This window comes from Salvia miltiorrhiza, chromosome 1, assembly GCF_028751815.1.
Source record: "Salvia miltiorrhiza cultivar Shanhuang (shh) chromosome 1, IMPLAD_Smil_shh, whole genome shotgun sequence".
In the NCBI taxonomy this organism is placed as follows: Eukaryota; Viridiplantae; Streptophyta; class Magnoliopsida; order Lamiales; family Lamiaceae; genus Salvia; species Salvia miltiorrhiza.
Window position 1 is genome coordinate 71,174,196 of NC_080387.1, and position 25,600 is coordinate 71,199,795.

The window sequence follows — 25,600 nt, forward strand, 5'->3', positions numbered from 1 at the left end:
TCTTATTTTATAATAAAGTTAAACACTTTTTCAACTCCCAATACACTCATATAACATTTTATTAAAACTCGTGTCACAAAAAATGATGCATCCCCTTGTAGGACGAAAGAAGTATTATGTAAATTTACGTTAAAATAACACTAATTTTTGTATCTAAAACAAAGCGAAATGTCTTGATTTTAAAAATACGACATATTTTTATTACAAGAATATTTATCTATAAAAATAAATAAACATATAAAAAATCATAAACTTACGGGCCCGAAACCGAGTGGATTAGGGTTAGGATCAAAAAATTTTATTCCGAAAAATAAAAGAACCGACTAACCTGAATAAAAAATAACCCGAAATCAAATGAGTTGGCTCGAAATCGAGTGAGCTGGCTGGATTTACATCCCTAATTATCACATTATGGACTTGCATTGAAAAATTGAGATAATGTTAATATAAGTCGTGAAGGTACGATTAGAATGGAACAAAATCATTAAAATATTGAAATAGATATTTTCCCACTATATTATTATGTTTTATGAATCATAAAATTTGAAGGATATGGGCCATATGGCTAACCGTATAAATAGGTTAGAGGAGCAGGTTTCTCAGGGGATGCAGTTGCTCACGGAGCAGAAGCGTGGACGTGGGCGTCCAAAGGGCTCAGGAAAGGTAAATGAGCCTGTGCATGCAGTTCCGGAAGGTTGCCTTAAAAGTCGCCTCAGGAATGCAAAAGAAATGGGTTACAAGCCGAGGGATTTTGTGGTTGACCTTTCCAATAGTCCCAGTATGCAGGCAATGAATAATAGTCCCAGTATGCTGGTCGGATGAAATGGATGATTATCCTGAATTTCAATTTTGAGTTGTTTTTGTCTTCTTAGTTTTCCCATCTCCTTCGGAGACTTGTGCCCTTAGTCTGCGTTCTTGTGCTTTCAAGGGTTGACATTTTTTCTTTTTCTTTTTCTTTTATAATAAACCTCAATTTAATTTTAATGAATCATAAAATTTGGGCAAATTAAATGGCGATAAGTAGAGGAGAAAGTAAAATTATAGTCATTGGTAAAAGTGTGAGCGGCGATTACATACATGCAAGAGTGGAGGCCCACTTTGAGAAAAATGCGGGCAATTTTGATGGGGTATGTATGAATGAGGCCGCATATTCACATTCATTCATTAATTTAGGTGTTGCCACAGTATTTCGATGAGTGTTCTACTCTAATCGTCTTCAATTTCAGATAACACATTACAGATTCCATTCTTTTCTCCTAGCCCACATTCTCTGCTGACTTTTATTGAATCTTGAGGTAAGCTGCTTTATACTTAATAGTCTATGACCCTTTTATCAATTTCTTATCTTTCAACATATGAATTGGATTCCGCGTGTTTCTCGATCAATTTCTCGGAAACCCTTTTTCTGAATTGCTTTTTTCTTTGTTCTATTGAGAAATGGGGAGGGTGTTTGTGGTGAGTCTTGAAGGGAAGATCTACAGTTGCAAGTACTGTGGGACCCATCTTGCTCTCAGTGAGGACATCGTCTCCAAGGTTTTATTCATTTGTTCCTCTCCCCTCCCTTCAAAGATCAATCTTGTCGCTTGAGTTGATGAAGATCAATATTCAATTTGGATATCCTTAATTGTTTCTTGACTTGGAAAATTTTGTCTTGAGCTTTCTGCTGCCGATTATTGTGGTTTTTGTTTATGCTAATGATCTGTTCCTTCTGTGGGTGTTTGACTTGAATTCGATCTAGTGATGCTTTTGTAATGAATTAGGGCAGTTTTTTAAGAGAATTTCTTTTTTTTTTTGAGAGAATTTCTATTTTACTACTGAACTAAAAACTTCGCTACTCCTTCAACTGCAGACGCAACAGAACTTATATCGTACATATTTCTAATTCAACAAGGTATGCGGCACAGCTTATTGAATCTAGAAATATGTTGTAATCCGTGAATAGAAGAAAGATATGATGCGAAAGATCCTTGATTCATCAATCCAACGGCTTCATAGAGGATTTGCGGCTAAATCCACAGCGTCCCGTGATCTCGATGGGGAAAAGATGCAATTTACACGCACACCCACGATTGATTTCAGCTGCATACGCTGCGCAGATGATGCCGTTCGTTTGTTTCGCGAAATGATTGCATTGTCGCCGCAGCCTTCCATCCCTGCATACAACAAGCTGTTGAGTATTACGGTCAAATTGGGGGAATACCGAGTTGCCTTCTACATGTTCGACAAAATGCGCCGATGGGGCTCCCAATTAAATTTGTGCTCGATGGGTATCGCAATCAATTGCTGCTGCGTTCTACATCGCGTAGACTTAGGGTTTGCGATTTTGGGCAGCTTGTTCAAGCTCGGTTGCGCACCGAATCTCACGATCTTCAGCACTCTTTTGAAAGGGCTGGTTTTAGTTGGCAAGATTGGTGAGGCAGAAGCGTTGTTCAGAAAGATTCTGGCTTTTAAACTGTGCAATCCCAACGATGTTATGATTCTAACCGTGATGAACGGGCTGTGCAAGAACGGGCAAAGTCGAACTGCCCGTGATCTTCTTCAGGTAATGGAGAAAACTAGCCTTAAGCCTAATGTCAAAGCTTATAGTGCCGTGGTTGATGGTTTGTGCAAGAATTCAAACGTTGATGATGCTATGTTGCTTGTTTCTGAAATGATTAAAAAGGGCGTTTCGCCCAACATTATCACGTATAACTCGATTATTAAGGGCTTGTGCAACTTAGGTAGATGGGATGAGGTGAAATACTTGTTATTAGTTGAAATGGTAGATCGTAAAGTGCCTTTGATCACTTTTAATACATTGGTCGATGTGTTGTGCAAGAAGGGGAAGTTGGATGAGGCTGAGGATATTTTGCAACTTATGGTAAGAATATATGTTGGTCCTGATATATTCACATACACTTCTCTGATATGTGGATATTGCTCGAGGGGGAGAGTGGAAAAGGCGAAAGAAGCATTCGACTCCATAGCTAAGAAGGGTTTTAGGCATAACATCATGAGTTATACCAATATGATAAATGGATATTGCAAGATCAGGGATGTGGATGAAGCCCGGCTTCTCTTTGATGAGATTCCGAAGATTGGGTTGAAGCATAAATCCGTTTCTTATAACATCATGATACATGGGTATTTCGGTGCAGATAGATTTGATGATGGGTGGAGGCTTTTCAACGAGATGGAAGCTTCACAAGTACGTCCTGATTTGCATACTTATAACATCTTGATGGAAGGTTTATGTCGAAATCTGCAAGTTACTGATGCAATCCAAATTCTGAGAGTGATGAAGGAGAAAGGAGTTGGTTGTGATATAGTGACTTATAATATCCTCATGAATGGTCTGTGCAAGGCTGGAGAATTTGATGCTGCGCGGAATCTTCTAGACCTAATCCCATCTGAGGGCTTGCAACTCAATGTTCCAATATATACCACTATTATTGGCTCTTTTTACCAAGAAGGGCGTGATGAGGAGGGAAAGTCTCTGCTTCTCGAAATGGAGAAGAAGGGTATCCCGCCTAATTATGTGACCTACAACAGTATCACCTCGAGTTTAATGAAGAGAAACGAGCTTCGCAAGGCAATGCCATTCTTCGAGGAAATGTGCAAGAGAGGATTCTCGGCCTCCTGAGGTACTTTATCCATCCTATTGGATAAACTGCAAGGAGAAGATGTTGATGATAGTCTCTTAGAAACGATTAAGAAAGTTATGCCACAATTGACAAATGTATGACTCCTCTGTTTTTGCTTAGGTTGGTAATTGTTTGTTTGTTAGAATTAGTTATTGGAGTAGAGTTTCATGTGATTCTCATGAAACTAAGAGGTGTAAAGTTAGCATTTGTAATTTACATCTCCATGTAAATTACATCTTGGCGTGTAATTTATGATGGAGTTTATAAATGAAATCTCCAAAGAAGGTCAGAAACTTATGCTTAACAGAGACTCTTATCGAATTTGATCATTTTTCTTTTGTAGAATTTGCAGAAGTGATGAAATCATGCGACGAATGCTTGTCTTTATTTTAAGTGTTTTTTTTTTTTTTTTTTTGTGCGTGTGTTGGCCAAGGCCTGTGGTCGACTGGTCGTGGGTTCGAGTCCATCATGACATAGTTTTTAAATTTTCATTATTTACTTATGTAATTTATTAAAAAAAAAAAACTTATATTTAAAGGTATGGTTTTTAAATTTTCTTTATTTACTTATGTAATTTATAAATTAAAATATAAAATAACTCATGCTTAAAGTCCATCATGGTACGATTTTTTAATTTTCTTTATTTACTTGTATGATTTAAGGGAAAAAAAAAGAAACTTATGCTTAAAAGGGAGGAAATGGAATATTACTTTTATTTAGTATTTGATTTAATAACGAAAATGAATCATTAATAATAGATTTTCTTTTCTACTTTATTTTAAGCTGTAACAAATTGGGGGACACTGATGAATACTATAACTAGCATTTGCATCTCGTGCAATGCACAGGAAAATATTTTTAATTTTTCTATTTACACAAAATTAATACTAATTCAATTGTTATACTTATAAATATAATAAAAAATAATTTTAATTAAATATATTTGAATTGAATATTGAAAAAATAAAAAAGAATTCACAATTATAAAATTTGATATTATGAATAACAAAAATAAAAAAAATAAGTTAAAAATTAAAAATAAAATACTACTCCCTCCGTCCCATAAAGCGTGACCCATTTCTTTTCGGCACGGGAATTAAGAAATTGATATTTTGTGTGTTAAGTGTGGTAGGTGAAAAAGTGAAAAAGTGAATAAAGGGTAAAATTTTTGCTATTTTTAGAAACAGATCAAGCTTCGTGGGACAACCCAAAAAGGAAAATGGGTCACGCTTCGTGGGACGGAGGGAGTAATATAAAAGAATTAAAAATATATTTATTCAAAAAGATAGAGAGGAGAGAGAAATTTATAAGAGCTTTAATATGATATGCATGTTAAATATTTTATAATTAATCGAATTTCACAATTTGGAAAGAAATGTAACAACAAATAAGAAGTTAAAGAAAATAAAAATAAAAATAAAAATATATAATTTAACTATAAACCTTCAATTTTATTATAACTACAAAATTGCCACTCAATTTTAAAATTAATTTCAAATGGAAAACTCCCTTTTTAATATAGTATATAAATTTCCTCAAAAGTTAGTCTTAGCACAATTACTCAATAACTTTTTCATAAAACAGCTTGAGAAGGAAACTTTAAACTAAAGATTCACTCCTAAATTCTCAACCACACGCCAATTTTGAGGAAAGCGAAAAAAAATCAACAACCTCAATTGAAGAACTAATTTTTGTTTTTTCGAAAAAAAGAACTAATTTTTGTATTTAAAAGAAGAAGAAAAAAAAAATTCAAAAAACAAAAGTATGAAAACTATTTCAAGTTTTCAACACCTCGAAAGCATTTGAACGTTAGAGTACAACCCCTTAAAGCAGCGTGGCCTTAACGTATTTCAGTTGCCGCTTAACGATTCAGGGTAAGAACCTAAAGAAGCCTCCAGAAACACGCAGAAAAGCACGCAGTGAGAGTGAAACGGGATGGAGAGATACCAGAGGGTGGTGAAGCCCAAACCGGAGCAACCCGTTAACGAAAATGAAATCCGAGTCACAGCTCAGGGTCTCATTCGCAATTACGTCACTTACGCTACTTCCTTGTTCCAGGTTTTTCTTTTCTTTTCAATTTCTATTTCATTTCTCTCACTCTGTGAGCTTTATCAAGTGAGCTTGCTCAAATTAAAGTGTTCCTAGTGATATATATGAGGTAAAGGTCGAGTCTTGATTATAGGGGCAAAGATATTTGCTTAGTTTGGTTGGAAAAATCAGCTGTCAGAGATGAAACTTTGAAGGAAAAACTTATATTATCGGTGCAGAATTAGTAATAGATTTGGATTTGTATTTGAAATGTGTATGTTGGCTCAAGACAATGATGTTTGGTTGAGGAACTCGAGCTTTGGTAGAAACTGGAAAAGTTCTATTTCTAGCTATTAAACCTTTCCTTTCTGTTTTGTTGAATTTTTTAATAGGAAAAGTTGCTAGATTTGGCCTGTTTTTAGGAGGAAGAATGCCTCTTTGGTGATGAGTAACAAGATTAGTAAAGTGAATGTTACTACTAGTGCTGAATTCACCAGCTTACTCATTTGCTAGTTAAGAACTTCATCAATTTGAACATGTCTTTGACTGCTTAAGTGCCTGTGCTCTGCCCTTCCAAGATGCAATGCCGATTTTAGCTTTTCAGATTCTTGTTTTAGTGTTGACAAAAGCGTGATCTTTTTGTTGTTCTGAATTTACAAAACCGTTTATCTTCTTGTATTTTATTGCATTCGTATCGAGACTGATTACGATCCCTACTTCTATGGTCAGGACAAGAACGAGAAGGAGATTGTGCTGAAGGCGATGGGGCAGGCTATTAGTAAGGCTGTGGCTGTAGGAGAGATTATCAAGGTCCTCTTAATTTAGATGTTTGATTTCCACCTAATCTAGTGGCTGCTGGGTTTAAACTAATAAAATACTTTTCACTAGTAAAAGTTTCAATTAGAAGGCGTTTACTTTGGGGGATTAGCCTTGATAGATATAAATAATAAAGTTAATCTCTTGTTTACTTGGATAGATTGAAGCTTTGGGATATCCCAAGACCCTTGATTATTTAAACTAGTTTTGCTTGATTCATATCTCATTGAAAGGGTGGGATTGGAGAAATCCTACCCTTGAGGGTAAGAATACTCAATCATGCAAAGTAAACGCCCTCTTAATATTCAATAGGAATTATGATATGAGAATCACAACATCACATATCCATATTTGACATTTATATTTGTGCATAAATGCAGAAGAGAATCCCTGGATTACATCAAAATATATCAACTAGCTCTACAACTATAACTGATGCCTATGAGCCCATTGAAGAGGGCTTAAATCTGTAAGTTCTTGCAATCAGTCTGTCAAAATTGCAGAATGCGTGTTTCCTTATTGGCGGTATGGGTTTTTGTTGATGCCCGTATCTTGCAGGTTGGAGATGAAGCGGCAGGTCTCCTTGATTAGTATTGCTTTATCAACTCTTGAGCTGAACAAGACTTCTCCAGGGTAAACAGAAGCTGTATCTTTTGATCATTGAGGAGGATACACCTTTTCTTTCTTTGTTTGTTTTTAGTTAAAATCTTTGTTTGCATAACTGAAAATGATAGGATTCCATGTTTATAGGTACCAAGCTCCAACTGTGATGCGGGAAGAAGGTGAAAAACAGCAAGAGCAGGAGAATAAACAATCTATCATTTCATCTACAGATATTGATGAAGGTATAATTATTTCCACAAGGGATCTTCTTAGCATGCGTGAATAATAATAATTCTTACTGTAATTTATGATGCATAGATAATGTTGGAGGCCGCTTGCAAGGTAGAGGTGGAGGTCGTAATAGAGGTAGAGGCAGAGGGAGAGGCCGTGGTCGAGGGATGGGTTGGTATGGTGATTATCAAGGTGCTGTGAAGTAATGTAGTACACTTGATTTTGGTGCAATTGGTTGGTTTAAAGTTCTCTTTACTAATTTATTCTACTTGCAGAAAATAGCGGATATTATTATTGGGGTGCTCGAGGGGAACGAGGTGGAGGCGGAGGCGGAGGCGGAAGTTGGGGATACCGTGGTAAGTTCGTATCATTTTGTATCCTATTTTATGCCTAGATTAATGGAGTTCTATTGTTAATGTACTTCCAACATGTGCCGGCTATATAAAAAGTGGTGAAGAATTAGGATTAACATCAGATTTTTGTCACTGACTCACTGCATTAAATCTGATATTTTGCTAGCATTTTATTTGTCAAAATTTAATCTAAGGGAACACAAAAATGACAAGTTTCTTTAAAGAAAAAACATTGATTGCATTTAGCCACAGTGCAATTATGCAGAAACACAAAATATCATTATGTTAAAACAGTTAAGGTCTTATTCATGTTTATCATCATTTACTTGTGAATGAATCAACTCGATTACTGGTAGGGGCTGGATACGAACGAGGTAGAGGAAGAGGCCGAGGTTACAGCTATGATGGAGGAAGAGGCTGGGGGTATGGCTATGGCAGTGAAAGAGGCCGGGGGTACGGCTACGGTGGAGGAAGAGGCCGTGGCTACGGCTACGGCTATAGCAGCGGAAGAGGCCGGGGCTACGGAGGAAGGGGCAGAGGTGATCAAGAATAGTTAGACCAAGGATTAGCCTCTGCAGTTTACTTGGATGGTAACACATAGCTTAGTATAAAGAGATACTATCTGCAACAAATTTTGTCTTGTATATTATCATGTGAACATTGTAGTTTTTGTTCATTTTGATGTTTCTTGTCTTTGATTCGTATAATTTTTATTTTTGTCTAATTCATTTATCTGCTATAACAAAATTTTAATGGTGAAAGGAATGACTGGTGGAGCAGGAAATTCAATTTGTTACATTTAGGACATTCATTCGAGTTAATAATCTTTGGAATCGTAGACATTTTTTTCTTTTAAGATGTGAGTCAAAAGTCTGGGAATATAACTTATAATAATTTAAAAATAATAAAGAGACAAATGTGTATTAAATTTCACTTTTTTGAGAATTTTTTTGAATTCAATGTAAAATTTGAATTGTTTCAGGTAAGATCTTCTTTTACAATCTATATCAAACCACTAATTCTGTATTATTGAAATACTACTTCTGTACATATTTTATGTATTATTGAATACTTCTTTTACAATCTATATCAAACAACTAATTCTGTATTATTGAAATACTACTTCTGTACTTTTGTGATGAAATATTTTCTGTATTATTGAATACTACTTCTGTGACGAAATACTTTCTATACTATTAATTTCTTTGAATACTATTTATGTGATAATATATTTTATATACCATTAATTTCGTGGAGCTAATACGAGTTTGGACTTGATTTTTTAGAATTTTTATGGAATAATTATTCTAAAAAATCAATTTTATTATTGAAAAAATGATCGTTTTGATCATAAATTAGACAATGTGATCGTATCTACTAATGTTCAAATTTATGATTGTAATTTCATTTTTTAAGTTGATAATATTCATTCTCACAATCGTTGAAATATCATTTGATCATTTTTATTAGACTACTCCATTCGCGTGCAATGCACGATGATTGAGAATATAGTTATTTATGTTATAGTATAAAATAGTTATGAACAATATAATAGCATCAAAATGGAGAAAAATTCATTTTATAGTTGAAGATATATCAAATCAATGACCAATACCTTGACATCACATTTTTATCTAATAAACATTATTATATAGTTAAAAAATTTCACCAAATATCTAGATAATTTTTCTTTCAAAGTATTTTATTAGTCTAGAAGGTGTTTTTGAAACTTTTGTGTATATAGCAATATATATTAATATAATTTAAATATAATATTAATCATTATAACAAAATAATGTCAATTACAGGCCGTGTAATTTGTATAATCGAATAGTATCATTAACACGATTTGGATAAGGATGTGATTTTGGATCGTGATAAGGATCAAGGTCTGGGTGCGAGTCAACCTGATTATACCTAAAACCACCTCATTAGATTTTGAGATCAACAAATCCAACACAAATTGTTGCCATCCGAAAAAAATTACTCCTCTTCCAAAGTTCATACCATCTTTAGAATGAGTTACGAAATTTATAAGGGTGCGTTTACTTTGATTGTAAAATTTTCATTGGAAAATATGAGAATTTTTTTTTTTTTTTTATATGTTCATTAGAGATGAAAAATGAGAAAATATTGAAAAATATTTTCACACCCCTACTCTAGAATAATTATTTAACATTGAAGAGAAAATGAGTGAAAATAGGTTACCCCAGAAAAATATTTCATCATGTCGAGAGAAAATTACATCGTAATCAACTGTAAATCTTGATGATCTATTTTATATTTTAGGAATTATTTTTATTTTAGTCTCTCTATATTTTTTGAGACGTTAGTCTCTCTATATTAATGTATGGGCTCTACCCAATGTCTTCAATTTTATTCGTCGAACTTTCCGTATCAATTACTTTATCGTCGGATGATAAAATGGAAAATATTCAAATAGCCCAAATGATATGCTTTCAAAGCTTTCAATTATTATTGAGATTCAAAAGTTATCGTAAAAAGTCCGAAATCGACGGATCGATAAAAAATGAGGGTTATGGCTTAAAATTTTCAGTTCGAATGGCCCGAATCGAAAATAGCCCAAGCCCGATAGAGTTGGCTCGAAATTCGAGTGGGTTAGCCCGATTAACCGAACACTTTTTTAATAATTGATTTTTAAATTTTAATATTTTACTTTTTAATTCGATGATAATATTTTGATGTTTGTAGAATATGTTTTGATTTTTTCCAACGGTAATAACAAACATTTATAATATAAAAGTCAAAGAAAGATAGTCATTTATGTTAAATTTATATACTCCCTCCGTCTCACAAAAACATGATCATTTTGCCATTTTGGGGTGTCTCACAAAAACATGAACATTTCTATTTTTAAAAACTACCCCACCACAATCTCTTTACTTTTCATCTCTACTTTTCATAAAATGAGACCTATTTTTCACTCACAATATATTTTTATCTAACATTTCTTAAAACTCGTGTCACTTTCAAATGTTCATATTTTTTTGAGATGGAGGGAGTACAATTTTTATCGGAAACGAAGTTAAAATTAGATACTCCCTCTGTCTCATAAGAGTGTGCCTTTATTTCTATTTTGGGACGTCCCATAAGAGTGTGCATTTATCATTTTTGGACACTACCCTATCACTAACTCCTTATTTTATAATAAAGTCAATCACTTTTTCAACTCTCAATACACTCAATGATGCATACTCTTGTGGGACGGAAGAAGTATTATGTAAATTTACGTTAAAATAACACTAATTTTTGTATCTAAAACAAAGCGAAATGTCTTGATTTTAAAAAGACGACATTTTTATTACAAGAATATTTATCTATATAAATAAATAAACATATAAAAAAATCATAAACTTACGGGCCTGAAACCGAGTGGATTAGGTTTAGGGTCAAAAAAATTTAATCCGAAAAATAAAAGAATCGACTAACCTGAATCGAAAATAACCCGAAATCAAATGAGTTGGCTCGAAATCGAGTGAACTGGCTAGATTTACATCCCTAATTATCACATTATGGACTTGCATTGAAAAATTGAGATAATATTAATAAGTCGTGAAGGTACGAATAGAATTGAACAAAATCAATAAAATACCGAAATAGATATTTTCCCACTATATTATTATGTTTTATGAATCATAAAATTTGGGCAAATTAAATGGCGATAAGTAGAGGAGAAAGTAAAATCATAGTCATTGGTAAAAGTGTGAGCGGCGATAACATACATGCAAGAGTGGAGGCCCACTTTGAGAAAAATGAGGGCAATTTTGATGGGGTATGTATGAATGAGGCCGCATATTCACATTCATTCATTAATTTAGGTGTTGCCACAGTATTTCGATGAGTGTTCTACTCTAATCGTCTTCAATTTCAGATTACACATTACAGATTCCATTCTTTTCTCCTAGCCCACATTCTCTGCTGACTTTTATTGAATCTTGAGGTAAGCTGCTTTATACTTAATAGTCTATGACCCTTTTATCAATTTCTTATCTTTCAACATATAAATTGGATTGCGCGTGTTTCTCGATCAATTTCTTGGAAACCCTTTTTCTGAATTGCTTTTTTCTTTGTTCTATTGAGAAATGGGGAGGGTGTTTGTGGTGAGTCTTGAAGGGAAGATCTACAGTTGCAAGTACTGTGGGACCCATCTTGCTCTCAGTGAGGACATCGTCTCCAAGGTTTTATTCATTTGTTCCTCTCCCCTCCCTTCAAAGATCAATCTTGTCGCTTGAGTTGATGAAGATCAATATTCAATTTGGATATCCTTAATTGTTTCTTGACTTGGAAAATTTTGTCTTGAGCTTTCTGCTGCCGATTATTGTGGTTTTTGTTTATGCTAATGATCTGCTCCTTCTGTGGGTGTTTGACTTGAATTCGATCTAGTGATGCTTTTGTAATGAATTAGGGCAGTTTAAGCTCGGATTTTTCGCAAATATGAATGCTTTCTGCGTAGTGATTAAGGCCCTGCTGGAAATGAATATATTACCTGCTTTTAAAATTGCTGTTTAGCTTTGAACAGTCCAAGTTTAGGAGAAATTGCAGTTGCATTGAGATTGGTATGCACTAGACGTGCTGTTGTGTGTAAATCACGTGTGCAGGAAGATCCTGGGTGATGATTATGATGAATCACTTGTCAATAGATGTAATTTCTTGCACGGCTTCTGATTGAACACAAAAGGGGTTGTTGTTGTTTCTACATTGTAATCATCTGTTTACCTTAGTAATTAGTCGAATTCCCGGGCTGGCTTTTTCCTATCTAGTTTTCTTGTTAAACTTTCTCCATCAGTTGATATGGGTTCTTTTCAGCAACAAATAACATAGGCCCGACTCTCGTTAAAGTAATTTTTAGTTCTGATAAGTGATTTTATTATTGATCGACTTTAGGAATTAAGGGTTTAGTTTACTTCAGTTATTCACTAACTGTAGTCTCATTGCAAAAAGATTATGTCAGTGCTTATTGATTCGTGCTGAAGGATTGCATTGTTGTTTTATCTGACTCACGTCATGCCAAGACATGTGGATTCAGGGATTTATGGACTTTCATGCTGCATTTATCTGCTGAATGCAAGCAATCATTTGGAGTGTAACATAACAGAAGTGAAATGCCATTTCTAAATGATGTTGTGTATGAGTTGGCAGTTAAATCTTGATTTTAGTTGATGAGGATATTTAGTCTAATGTTACATCATCAACTTTCAATTTTGGACCTTCCGATGCTGTTTATGATGAGATTTTCATTTTCTACCTCTTTACAGCTTCCATCGATGAATGCTAAATCTTTCATCTGATAGCAGACTGTTAGTTCTACTTTTCCTTTTTAGCATCTGAAGATGACAGCATATTAGTTTCACATTTTCTAGCTGGTACAAATTTGGTTCCTTTTTATAGCTCTCTAGGTAGGCTGAATCACAAGTCACCGCTTTTTTAACTGCACCAATTCTTTGATTTCCTTTTGAAATCCTTTCCTTGATAAATTATGAAGAAACTGATAAATTGTGAAGAAACCAAATTTTGGAAAAGATTATCACAGATGTATTGAATGATGGTTTATAAGCTTTCTATGCATTTGCCAAGATAGTTTCTAGCTTTGGCATATTTAAATCTCTGCCCGAAGACCAGTATTGTTGGACTCATTTTGTTTTTCTTTCGTTGTTGTTTCCCCTTCAGTCTTTCCAAAGCAGGCATGGGAAGGCCTACCTCTTCAACAAGGTGTAAGTTTCTTGATTTTTGACTGCTGATGCTACTTGAGATTATGAAACAAGTATTTACCACTTTCAAGCATGCAATGACATCACATACAATCTGTGTATTAGTAGGTGAGGACTTTCTGTTTGCATGAATAATTTTTTCATTACAGCTGTACGCTTGAAAAACACAAACTAGTTTTACTTTTTTCTGTTTATCTGCGTGATATTTGCTAATACAATCTGATTGTAACCCCTTGCCAAATGAGAACAGCCACCTTGCTGAATCTTCTTTCCAAATAATTAGCAAGGACTCAATTCCTTTGTTTCTCTCTTCATGGATTTCGATTCAGAGGGTTATATATTTTGAAAATGGATGTCCAAGTAGGGGTAGATTATGAGAATCCACATTGTATATTTGTGGTGCAAACTACTACATTTCCGTCCTTGCCTGAATGAATCCTTGTACTGACCAAATTGCCTCTAGATACTTGTTTGACATATTAATTGATCTTTGTTTCATAGACGAAAGTTCATTGCTTTGGTTCATTTGGTGTGTTGCGTTTATTTTCGAGCAGGAGTAGTCTTCTGTCAGACGGTCTAAAGCCTAAAGGAATTACCCGTGTTGTATCTATCACTAACGTGAACATATGGCACTTGTGGGTTTACGGCTTGGATCCAGTCAAGACACAAGTTTTTGTGTTGCAAGCAGTGAATCTTCATATAACATGAGTTTAATCTCAAGATTATATAACTCCTTAATACTTTATAGTTACATCAATGGTGTTCTTGAACTTCAATTCCATTTTCCATTTCATGCAACCTCTTAAATGCCACTCCCCAATGATAAATAGAAACTTAAGTGCAATCGAAAAATAGGGGTTTAGACGTTCATCAGATAGTCATGTTAAGTTGTAGGAACTAGGAAGCGAGAGAGGAAAGTGCATAACATGCTTAGTGCATTATAACTTAACAATTTCTCATATCCACATGCAGAGCAAACGTGACTCTCGGGGAGAAAGAAGAGAGGTTGATGATGACTGGAGCTCACACGGTGGCTGATATATACTGCGTCCAGTGTGGTTCGATCGTTGGGTGGAAATATGTAACATACTACACGATGCTATAAACACAGGCGCACACACTCACACGTGTATGTGTATATACTCGTTTTGAGTCTTTCAACACATAATTCGAATTGATTATCTCCAGGAAATGGCTCACGAAAAGAGTCAAAAGTACAAGGAAGGCAAATCTGTTCTGGAGCGGTCTGTCGAGCTCTACATCTGCAAAATTATAGATAAGCTTAGTGTTATATAGTATGTATGCTACATTGTTGATGGAGTGCCTTGGTTTCCCATTGAACAGGTTCAAGATTTCTGGTCCAGACGGAAGCAATTATTGGGTGAGCCATGAGGCACATGCTGTTGGGGGCAGTGACACCGACGACGTCTGATTCGAAGTCTTGATTAGCATCTGCAGAATCAATGGCTCACAATTGTACATATTTTAACCCTCTCCCAAGATATTGTGATTCTTGAATTGCTGGAAATTCCTCATTTTGAAGCTCCACAGCTTTTCCATGCTTTCATATATTGGTGTCTAATGTCTTTATTGTACATATTTTACTTGAAACTATTTCAACATTTGTTCTGCCTCTCCCCACTCTGGGAAGTAGTTTTTGCTATTTATGGCATGAGACTTTCTAATTTTAGTAAGCACCTTATTTCTGTCCTAAATGAGTTGGTATTGTATAAAAGGATGAGTTATATTGGGAAGTTATTTTTCGTGAGAAATGAGAATGTTGCATAAGCCAGTATATAGTGTTGCACAAGCTGTAGTATAATATTGCATAATTTTTTTACCTAGGTTTGAATTCTGGAGGTAGCGAAACCGAAAATCTTATCTAATTAATTGAATTTTATTATGCAGTCATTACAAGCAGCTTATGCAAATTACAAACATCTTATGCAACATATATACTTCATTCTTACCACATTTGTCTATTCTTATTTGATCCTTCTCCCTTGTATAAAACCTAAAGCTCTGGGGAAATCACATGAATGAAACTTCATATCCTTTATAATTAAATTTTAGTTGTCGTTGCGATGGATTCACCTTATATTCGAAGGTAGATTTTCTTCTTTAAAAAAGAGTTACACACACTCACACACATATACTATCACATTTAGATAACTCGAATCTTCGATCTACTGATTGGACAGGAATTGTCCTATTAATTGATTTTTTGTTTAACACTGTATAAAAGTGATGGTTGATGGATGAGAAGAGGTGGATTTTGGGCCGACACAGTTATGGATCCAGGCCCGAAAATACATATACATAAGATTGGAAAAAAAAAAATTAAATGAATGTATTGTAAAGTCCAATATCTTCTACAGAATTAAAAAAATAATTCCAGTCATCTATTAATTTCGTTTTCCTCTCTACGAAAAAGAATGAAATTTTGAAGTTCGATGTATAATGTATTAAGTACATTACTATTGCTCCTGCATTTTTTGGAAAAAGAATTTGATGATCTTATTTTTAAAAAATATATTTCACCCAGATAGCAAGATTTCACCAAATGCGGGTTCGAATCCCCCATCCAGCACTCTTATATGCGTAATCTTTTGTGTGCGTGTGTTGGCCTAGCTGTAGGAGGTTAATGCCCAAAACTTGAGATTTTGGGTTCGAGTCCTCCGTCGCATGATATTAAATTTCTTTATTTATTTATGTAATTTATCAAAAAAAAAAAAAAAAGAATCACCTAATTTGGAGGATACCGAGTATGCTAGCTTTATGTTTTTACCCTAATTGCATCTCATATCAAGCCGTGTAAATTTTTTGTGGTTCCGCATGTGCTTCTGTCCTTAAATCTTGGCCGTTTAATTACAAATAAAATATTTCAATTTTGAATTCACACTCACGCGATCTTTAAAATTATTTGTTCATAATAATAACAAAAGTAATAAAATTTAGTACGAGTATTTATTAAACTAAAAGCATGTAAAATACTTGTCTAGTTTTCACATGTTTCACAAGTTAACTAAATGAAAATATTCACAACTCGATACAAAAATCCAGATCTATAATTAATTAGGGTTTGTTAAGATGTCCATGATTAATGGATTTCATTTTAATGGATTGGACCAATGCACAAACCTTAAAACATGTTACAAACCCAATTTTGAGTATGCGTTAAGATAAATGGATAAATGGATAAAACAAAATCTATTCAATTTATATATTTAATTCTTGTCATAATGGTGGGGGTGGGGACGAATGTTTGGTGAGATATATATTATTAAGAAACAAATCTAATTAAAATCGGAATAAAACAAGGAGTAGGTGACCTTGGCAAAGAGGTCAATGTCTCAGAGCAGCAACAAGACATTCTTTGCTGCAATAAATCAATTATTGAATAAGGGATATATTAAACTTTTTCTATCATCACATGATTTAGGCTAAATTTGGTTCTGATTCCATTAATTATGGGGGATTATAGTAATGTGTAATTAAAGATAAAACTCTAGCCACAACTATTAATCAAACACAAAATATAGTCACTTTTTGTGTAAATATAAAAATTTACCATTATGAAAAATGCTTTAAAAATGAATATATAGAAAAAGACTGTGAACGTAATTGTCATTGCAACAATTACATGATAATACAAACAAGATGTGTTCGTGTAATCAATCGTGTGTTACAATTCATATTAATTATACAAATACATGAATTCAAAAATTTATTCATGTAACATTTTGTTGCATGAACAAACGAACACATATGATTTGTGCATTTGTAAAGGTAGTAATTTAGTAATTTTAAAGTATTATTATAATTATGGCTATTTTTTTATCTTTATTATAGCAAAATGATTGTTTTTAAAGTTGTCCAAACGGTGCGAACTCCGGTCTACGAACAGTAAGGTTCAAACCTATAAGAGCTGTAGCATTTTACGAAGTATATATCATATTACTAATTTTTTATTTTACCTGCATGAGAGTTTTGTATTAATTAGTTCGATAATTAAGTATCATAAATATCTTTTGTTTTACAAATATTTGCTCATTTAATTACAGTAAAAGTATAATTATAAGTTCTGAACTGCAAAGTACAAAAGGTAAATTAATGTCGCGGTAAACTCCACGTATTATCAAATTATATTCATAGCAAATGAATTGTATTCGTGTTTTTTTTAGAGTGTCATAATTTTATATACCATTTGAAGTAAACTGATTGCTATTGATGATGCTATCTTGCTTCCTACTTGACCAAACAATAATGATAGCATAGACCTACATTTATATATGGAGTATATATTAAAGATCAAATAATATATGTACACATATTAATTATTTGAAGCGACACTTGGTAATTATAATATATAGTTGTACTATATATTGGTGGTGTTTGTAGATGCTTAATTAATTCACATGCTAATTAACCTTTAGCTAAAATGAAGTAGATTAGTATAATCGTCTTATTTTCCAACTTCCTCTTTGATTCTCCAAATCTAGCTAATTATGAAATATATGGAATTTTAAAGCATCCAAGAGGGGCCGACGTAGATTTGAGCTCGACCTGACCCGACATTGACCCGGATTCGATTTATTTACTTTTATATTTAAGAATTATTATTGTTATTCATTCACTATAACTTTCACTGTTATCATATTTCAGAATAATTTGAACAACAAAAGTTAATATTTTTATATAACATGAAGTCATATGTTCAAATTCTGGTCGCCAATGAGGCCTAGCTTAAATGACAAAATTGACGCACATAAAAACTCTCATTTTTTAATACTATTATTTTTCTGCTTGTGGTAGTCAACACATGTACCAGTACTTATTACCAATCTATTTTATACTTATTGGGACAATATATAACATATTAAACATATGAATTAGCAAGTGCACACATCATATATTTTATAATATTTCATTATTTTTATGAATATAATATGTATAAATCGAAGAATAAAATCACGTAACAACTCAATTGTCCAAGTCCAACACTAAATTTTGAACTTAATTATACTATACTCTATTTATATTTAATTAATTTAAGAAAACATACACCAATATCCTTGGAATGCGGCAAGACAACTTTTGAGTTCATGAAATCGATCTTGCAAGCCACACAATCTCTTTCTCTTTCGACACGTATCTTGTGATTACCTTTATTGGCCTTACAACTACTCATGAAGTCATGATCTATTTTTCTTAAATTTTACCTAAAAAGTTGATGCATGTTATATATGGTGTCGGAATTAATTTCTTCGAAAATTGAAAGCTATGTAAATGATAGATACACACTATGCACGATAGCCTTATAGGTCAAATGTTAACTAGCTAGGGGGAAAATATAGTATGGGACCAATTAAATGAAATGAATTCAAATAATGAATCTTAGTATACACAAAGACAAAGGACAAAGACTAGGGTAATTTACACTATGATTTAAATTATTACATGAAAAAATGAAAAAAAAAAAATAAAGAATTTGTTCGGATGACGATGGTAAAATATATGGCATCATCTTATTATCATAAAATTATGAAATCGAACACTTATTTTCATGAAAAAAATATCATTTCTAAACGAGGCACTTCTTTTGAGACGTAATAAGTATATATGAAATTATGATAAGTGGATCTGATTAAGGATTAATAAACCATAACTAGAAATTACTAAAACCTAATTAAAAGTCTAATTAGGTCCTATGATACGTTCAAATAATTATTGAATGTCCCCTGAGGACCTTAATTGATAAATTAGTCAATAGTTTATTATCAGACCGCAAATTCTCCTTTCAGACCGCACGTATAGGTGAGACGGGTCGAGTCGGGGCTGAGGAGTGGGTTTGGGCACAAGTCGGGGCGGATCTGGGCACGAGACGCGGGTCTAGGACAGGTAATTTAAAGTATTATTATTGTGATGAAAAATAATAATCAACTTTGAAAAAAAATTCCTCAAAAATAACTTTGAAGAAAAATATTTTTTTTGAAACGTTATTAAAATGAAATTTTATTGATCGAATCCAAAAAAAGAAAGAAGAACAGGGCGGGAGAAGAGAGAAAAAACCAACACGAACCCTTGAGGGCAAAGAGAGCGCTCAAGGGCCCAGACCTCGTTAAAACCTGCTTAATGAAAACCCAAAGGGAAAATAAACAGGAAAAGGAGTGCATATCTAAACCAACGAAGCTGTAGAACAAAGGAAGAAAATGAAGACGGATTCCGAGCTTCGGACTAACCATCACCCAGAATTTATCAACATTATAAGCTTGAAATATTATCTTTCGTTATATCAATAATTATTTTTTTTATCATAATAATAATTATTTAACCAAAATAAGCACACATTCGCCACGCCCTTCTCTCCGCGCCCGCGCTCCATTAAAGCAAACCCATGATCCGCTACCGTCCCAATCCGACCAGTCTTTTTCATACACTTGATCTCACAGGTTACTCATCGATAAAATTATATATGATGAATCACTTGCAAATTAGTGATGGCCGCACCAAAGTTTTTTCCTTTTAATTTTTTAGGATTCATGAATTTTTATTTTATTTTTTCATTTATTTTTTAAGGGGAGGATTTTGGATTTTCAAACTGCCGTTGGAATATTAAGAGATCTCACCAACTGAAGAAATTTATCGTATATACCAACTCTTCATATTATATTGATTGATTTCTTCTTATGAACTCTATATATACGCAGAATAGCCCAAATAATTGCAACAATAATTAATGATATATAGACAAAGTTGATTCTATTTGGAGCTGAGGCATAAACTGTAATACTTCCAAAATTGTAGTTATTGCACTTGGAAGCACTTATGAAAAAGCTCATGATAGAGCACATTTTATGCATTCCCAACTGCATTTACAATTCATTTATTTAGTGATATTTCCACTTTTCAACGACAAACAATATTAATAACCAGTAATAAATTTTGGATATGATATAATTTGCACTAGCTTGATTATTTTACAAATTATTTGATTTAACCAAAAAAATCCGCCAAATATATAGAGGTTCAAATAAGAATCATGCATTAAATAAAATAAAAATGGAGAACCATTTTAGCCATTTCGATCATTAAGATATACGGTAGATGCATTAGACCATATTTATCGGTTCCATTTGGGAGACCGGGTCGACCACCCAACAATAAAAAAAAAAAAGAAAAATTGAATACCTTCAAATGAGAGATGGTCGACCATGTGAAAATTGAGACCGCATGGTCTCTCTCTCCTCCGTGAATGCACCAATGAGAATATGACACTTGTTATTAATTTTGGTTTAGAAGATTTTATTTAGATAAATAGTTAAAATTATTATACTTTCTATATTTAATTTTTTTTAAAAAAATTAAACTATCAAAATGTATATTTTTCATTCTCTATAACACACCTTCAAATTATTCAAATTCTCTATAAATCTTGGATTGTTGTAATTTATATTGTTAGTTTGTTGTAATTTAAATTTTTATTAGTTTGATATTTTTTTCATTTTAATTTTTTTGCAATTTTTTAATTTATATTTAATATTACTAAATCTATTATGATTAAAAATAATAATAAAATAATTATATATAATGTTGTGGTTGGGGTGGTCGTTGCTAAATCAACAAAAATAGAGGTGGTTGGGTTGGGATGAATATTAGTGATGTGGAAGATAGAGAAATTAATTAAATATTGAAGATGGTTGGATGGTTGAGTGGTTGCTGATAAACATAGTACTAAGTGGGTGAATGCAGCTTCGAATCAACAAACTTTTATTTTTTTCGAGTGTAGTAAATTTAGTAGTGATGCATTAATATTTATAACAGATACAATAATTTTAATGGTTCTCACATTTTTATAAAAACTATAATTTTCACTAAAACCACGCCCTATGTATATAATGTATCTATAACAAAAATGATAAGTCCTACAAAAATTCCAACACGAAGCCTTGTCACAATTACTTCACTCTAAATTGAGAATGGTTGGTCAATCAATGAAGAAAATTAAAGATGAAGTTGTACTGAGATAGAACAAGTTAGGATAATTCTTATGTTAATTTTATACTCCCTCCGTCCCGCCCAAGATGCTATATATTTCTTTTCGGACCGTTCGATACATTTAGTGATACTAGCATTTGAAAGAGTATCGGGAGAATGCTGCTGTCCTCGTGAGCTCCGATCTGCTTGATCTCGGATAAATTTTTTGGGTGAGCTCCGATCTGCCCGGTCCTCGCCCGATCTGCTGCTGTCCTCGTGAGCTCCGATCTGCTGCTGTCCTCGCGAGCTCCGCTCCGTCCTCGTGAGCTCTCTCTCCGATCTACTCCGATCTGCTCCGTCATCGCGAGCTCTAGCTCCGATCTGCTCCGTCCTCGCGAGCTCTCTCTCGCCCGATCTGCTCCGGCACTGTCTTGCTCGCGAGCTCTCTCTCGCCCGATCTTCTCACGGCGGAATCTGTCTCTCACGGCGCACAGACAGCGGCGGACGAGCGGCGTGATTTGCGGGCGGCGAAGCGGCGCAGCGGCTGGTCGCTGACTGGAGTCTGGACTGTCTGGGTGCGGAGGGCAGCGACGTCGCGGAGCAGGGCGGCGCTGGACGGCGACTCAGCCTCCCGTCTGCTGCTGTTGTCTCCATCTCCATAGCTGCACGCAGCCGAATCGCCGGCAGCCGAATCGCCGGCATAGCAGTTAAATGATGCCACCGTTCGCTGCTGCTGTGCTCAGTCCCATCAGCCCCGCCGCCGCTTGAGAGCAGCGACGCCATCGACGTCGCGCGGCCTACTCCACAGCGAGCTGCTCCGGCAAGGCAGCGGGCGTCGCTAAACGCACGTTGCTCTCTCGACATCGGCGCTGCAATCTCCGCTGCCGATCTGAACTATTTGTGAGAAATGGCATCGCTCCAGCCTCCCCTCCCAAATTACCCCATTGTGTCTAATAACTTTGCTCCTGTCAGTCGATCTTCATCGCCACTACACAGTTCTACTAGGGTTTTCACCACTGCTGATCAGACGACAATGAACTCCTCCACAGTAATGACGGCGCTTCTCTTCCCCGAGTCTGGGATCACGATGCCTCCGAGCATCACTGTCACAGATCGTTCGGCGGAGGCTGCTAGAGTTACTGCTGATGTTTCGTTCCCGGAAATCGCTGCGGTGATGACTTCCCATACTGTCGGCGTCTCTTCTCAGGCCGATGGTCCTAAGGGCCTGATCCCGCCTCGCTCGATCGGGACTGCCCATTCGAAAGTGGTCAGTCCGCTGTCTGCTCCGAAGGTGCCGCCGAAAGCCTCTTTTGCAGATAAACTGAAAGCTAGGGATGGCAGTCCGACAGAGCAAGTTTCCAAGCCTAGGGACGTCCCCGCTCATGACTATACAATCCTCCGACCAGAGTTGGTGGATCTCAAACGTTGCCTTGTTTTAGAGCCTTCTTTCCACCAAAGACAAGTCCAGCGTTTCGCCCATGCGATTCACGGCCGGCTGATCCTCCGCAAAGGTGAGTCACCTCGGTTTGCAGCGGATCTTTGGGAGGAACTTCAGCAGCTTTGGAAACCGGCTGCTGGTTGGTCGATTCATCCGCTCGGAAAAGGTTACTTCACTTTTAATTTCACCACCGACGAGGATAGGGCAGCGGCTTTCGCTAAAACGACTTGGCGTTTACGCTCAGGTATACTCCATCTCCAGGCTTGGGTGCCGAATTTTGATCCCTACAAAGCGAATTCTACCCTGGTTCAGGTATGGATTAGAATCTTTAACTTGCCACATGAATATTGGCACCCAGAGGTTCTTTCCGGGGTCGCACGAGAAGTGGGTACGCCTATCTTGATTGATGGTCAGTCTGCACAGGCTCATGTGGGTCACTTTGCTAGAATTCTTGTTGAGTTAGATGTTTCGGCTGATATTCCTGAAGCTTTAGATATTAAGTGTGGCGATATTGATTTTACTGTCAAGTTTGGATATGAGAATTTGCCTTATTACTGCTCCGTTTGCAATGTTGTGGGACATAATTCTAACGAATGCAGAAGAAATAAAACGACCACGACCGAGGAACGTCGTCAGTCCAAGGTAGATGACCACAGGGTTCATCCTCGTCCCTACACCGGAAATCAGGAAACTCCAGCATGGGCTGGAAAGGAAATTCCTAAGGTTGGACAGAAACTGAACTCTTCTTCAGACTCTCCTACCTCATCCAATCCCTTTGCTGTGTTGGTTTCTCTAGAGTTGCAAGATGAACAGAGACTTGTTGGTGATGATAACATGGACAAGCCGCCTTCTGATGGAGACCGAGCTTCAGATGCTTGCATCCCTCAGGACAGTCAGGGTAGAAAGGATATGGAACACCCTGGGTCAGATGACGAAAAGAGCCAAATTGAGGTAGTTGAGCAGGAATACGAGAGGAGTTCTGCACCTCTGATTGTTCAGCCGCTTGCTGTTGTGACTGACAACAACGCTGTGCTAACTTTGACTGGGACGACAGGACCCATTTCTCGTACACGAGGGCGTCCGAAAGGGGCTATCACCAAGAAGGGGAGAGTTTCTGATTCTTCTATCAAGCACAGGCTCCGTCGTATCATAATCAATGGCATGTCTTCGGATTTCCAAAACTCAGCACGCCGTGACGATATGCATGGCCCAGGTCTTGACACTTCTTCGCCTGTGGAGTTCCTGAATAAAGTGAAGTATGCTCAGTCTCGAGGACATATACTGCAAAACTTTGTGATCAACTCCTCTAACTCTACCGATGCAGCCCATGCTATGTCGGTTGTGGCCTCTTCAAAAATGAAAAAAAAATGGGGCGATATGTTGGCCGATGAAGAGGACGATTTAGACGAGGACGACCCTCTTAAAATGTTCTCTTAGTCTTGGTTTGTTTTTTGGTTACCCGGGGTTTCTTGCGGGTGCTTTTGCTTGCTTCCTTTGTATCTGGTCTCTCTTTTTTTCTTTTTCTTTTTAATAAAATTTCTATTTCAGCAGCTTTTCGGACCGTTCCAACGAAGATGATACATTTCTATATTTGGCAAAAATAAGGAATTTTGAACACTTAATTAACACTAATTAAGTATTCACTTATTACCTTATCTCTCATACTTTATCATTTTATTACATTCTCTTTCTTACCTTATCACTTTATTACCTTCTATCTCCTACTTTATCACTTTATTATTACATTAAAACACTAATCTACAACTCCTTAAATCCCGTGCCGAAAAACAAATGTATCGTCTTGGCCGGGATGGAGGGAGTATGTCGCTGATACCATATCAAAAATTAATTTTAGGAAACAAATAGTATTACATTACTAATACATACTATATAGGACGATATTCAAATAAGAATTGCTAAATAAAATAAGAATGAAGAATCATTTTCAGTCATTCGATCATTAAGATTCACGGTGGATCCATTCTAATTTTATTTAACGGTGAGAAGAATCTCCCATGCATTGCTTCATAGCTGGAAAGAAACTTACGATGGAAATTGAATTAGAATTAAATAATTGTAATTTTGAGGTTGAGAGGACATCTTCTTATCCATACATTATAGCGGAGTACTAGTATAATATAATGTTTTCATATTCAACAAAATATTATTTTGTCTTGTTCTATGTTGTGTATTGGTAAAAAATTATTGCTCAAGAATAATGGTAACCCTTTCATTATCAATTAACTATGAGTGATTAACATTATTTTCTTCGATGATGAATTTAATCCGTTTATTAATAAGTACAAGATAAGGTGGTTCTTGGAGTGGATGGGGAACTAACTACTAACATCTAACATGACTTTGACCGATCAAAAAAAAAAAAAAAAAAAAAAAAAAAAAAAAAAAAAAAAAAAAAAAAAAAAAAAAAGTACAAACTGTAGAACCTTTCACATCTTAGAAATTATTATCCATTATGTCCGTTGTAATTGGATTATTCTCATTTAATTCAAGACCTTTAAAATAGTCAATAGGGTTTACAATTGTTCTTCAGTGATCATGCACCCAAATTCGATGAAAAAATAATTGATAAATGCTAATAATGAAAAGTATCCGTTTAGGCTAGTAAAATATATAAATGATAGTACTACAATTCTTCGATTTTTTGTGGAAAAAAACAAAATTACCCTCTACTCAATTTCTAAGAATTTTTCTTTTTTTTTTTCTTAAAAAAAGTATCTTATTAAAGTTAATGGAGCAATACATATTTACTACCATAACAATTACATTTCAAATTCAAAATAC

At 35.0% G+C, this 25,600-nt stretch overlaps 3 protein-coding genes across 4 annotated transcripts; all 3 read left to right on the forward strand.

Moving 5' to 3' along the window:
• Positions 1-1,012: 1,012 nt before the first annotated feature.
• On the forward strand, positions 1,013-3,927 carry LOC131005717 (pentatricopeptide repeat-containing protein At1g62930, chloroplastic-like). 2 transcript variants are annotated; one of them, XM_057932766.1, is made up of 4 exons: positions 1,013-1,127; positions 1,227-1,295; positions 1,436-1,533; positions 1,850-3,927. In XM_057932766.1, exon 4 carries the CDS (start codon positions 1,952-1,954, stop codon positions 3,620-3,622), a length of 1,671 nt encoding a protein of 556 aa, XP_057788749.1. In that variant the 5' UTR covers positions 1,013-1,127; positions 1,227-1,295; positions 1,436-1,533; positions 1,850-1,951; the 3' UTR covers positions 3,623-3,927. The 2 variants fall into 2 exon arrangements, with proteins under 2 accessions (XP_057788749.1, XP_057788748.1); XM_057932765.1 differs by having other exon boundaries at positions 1,101-1,295.
• A 1,402-nt stretch (positions 3,928-5,329) lies between these two features.
• Positions 5,330-8,361, forward strand: LOC131005718 (uncharacterized). Its single transcript, XM_057932767.1, has 8 exons — positions 5,330-5,681; positions 6,381-6,461; positions 6,848-6,936; positions 7,026-7,100; positions 7,218-7,312; positions 7,389-7,493; positions 7,577-7,657; positions 8,011-8,361. Exons 1-8 carry the CDS (start codon positions 5,559-5,561, stop codon positions 8,205-8,207), a joined length of 846 nt encoding a protein of 281 aa, XP_057788750.1. The 5' UTR covers positions 5,330-5,558; the 3' UTR covers positions 8,208-8,361.
• Positions 8,362-11,365: 3,004 nt separating this feature from the next.
• LOC131005719 (protein yippee-like) lies at positions 11,366-15,073 on the forward strand. Its single transcript, XM_057932768.1, has 7 exons — positions 11,366-11,447; positions 11,547-11,615; positions 11,756-11,853; positions 13,343-13,386; positions 14,356-14,464; positions 14,572-14,627; positions 14,728-15,073. Exons 3-7 carry the CDS (start codon positions 11,758-11,760, stop codon positions 14,813-14,815), a joined length of 393 nt encoding a protein of 130 aa, XP_057788751.1. The 5' UTR covers positions 11,366-11,447; positions 11,547-11,615; positions 11,756-11,757; the 3' UTR covers positions 14,816-15,073.
• Positions 15,074-25,600: the final 10,527 nt, after the last annotated feature.

Bases quoted from the DNA above. Each gene is read 5' to 3' on its own strand.
- LOC131005718 (XM_057932767.1), top strand. From the start codon at position 5,559: ATGGAGAGATACCAGAGGGTGGTGAAGCCCAAACCGGAGCAACCCGTT. The intron at 6,462-6,847 runs GTCCTCTTAATT...GCATAAATGCAG, and splicing joins CTGTAGGAGAGATTATCAAG to AAGAGAATCCCTGGATTACA. The intron at 7,658-8,010 runs GTAAGTTCGTAT...GATTACTGGTAG, and splicing joins CGGAAGTTGGGGATACCGTG to GGGCTGGATACGAACGAGGT.
- LOC131005719 (XM_057932768.1), top strand. From the start codon at position 11,758: ATGGGGAGGGTGTTTGTGGTGAGTCTTGAAGGGAAGATCTACAGTTGC. The intron at 11,854-13,342 runs GTTTTATTCATT...TTTCCCCTTCAG, and splicing joins GTGAGGACATCGTCTCCAAG to TCTTTCCAAAGCAGGCATGG. The intron at 14,465-14,571 runs GTAACATACTAC...GATTATCTCCAG, and splicing joins CGATCGTTGGGTGGAAATAT to GAAATGGCTCACGAAAAGAG.
- LOC131005717 (XM_057932766.1), top strand. From the start codon at position 1,952: ATGATGCGAAAGATCCTTGATTCATCAATCCAACGGCTTCATAGAGGA.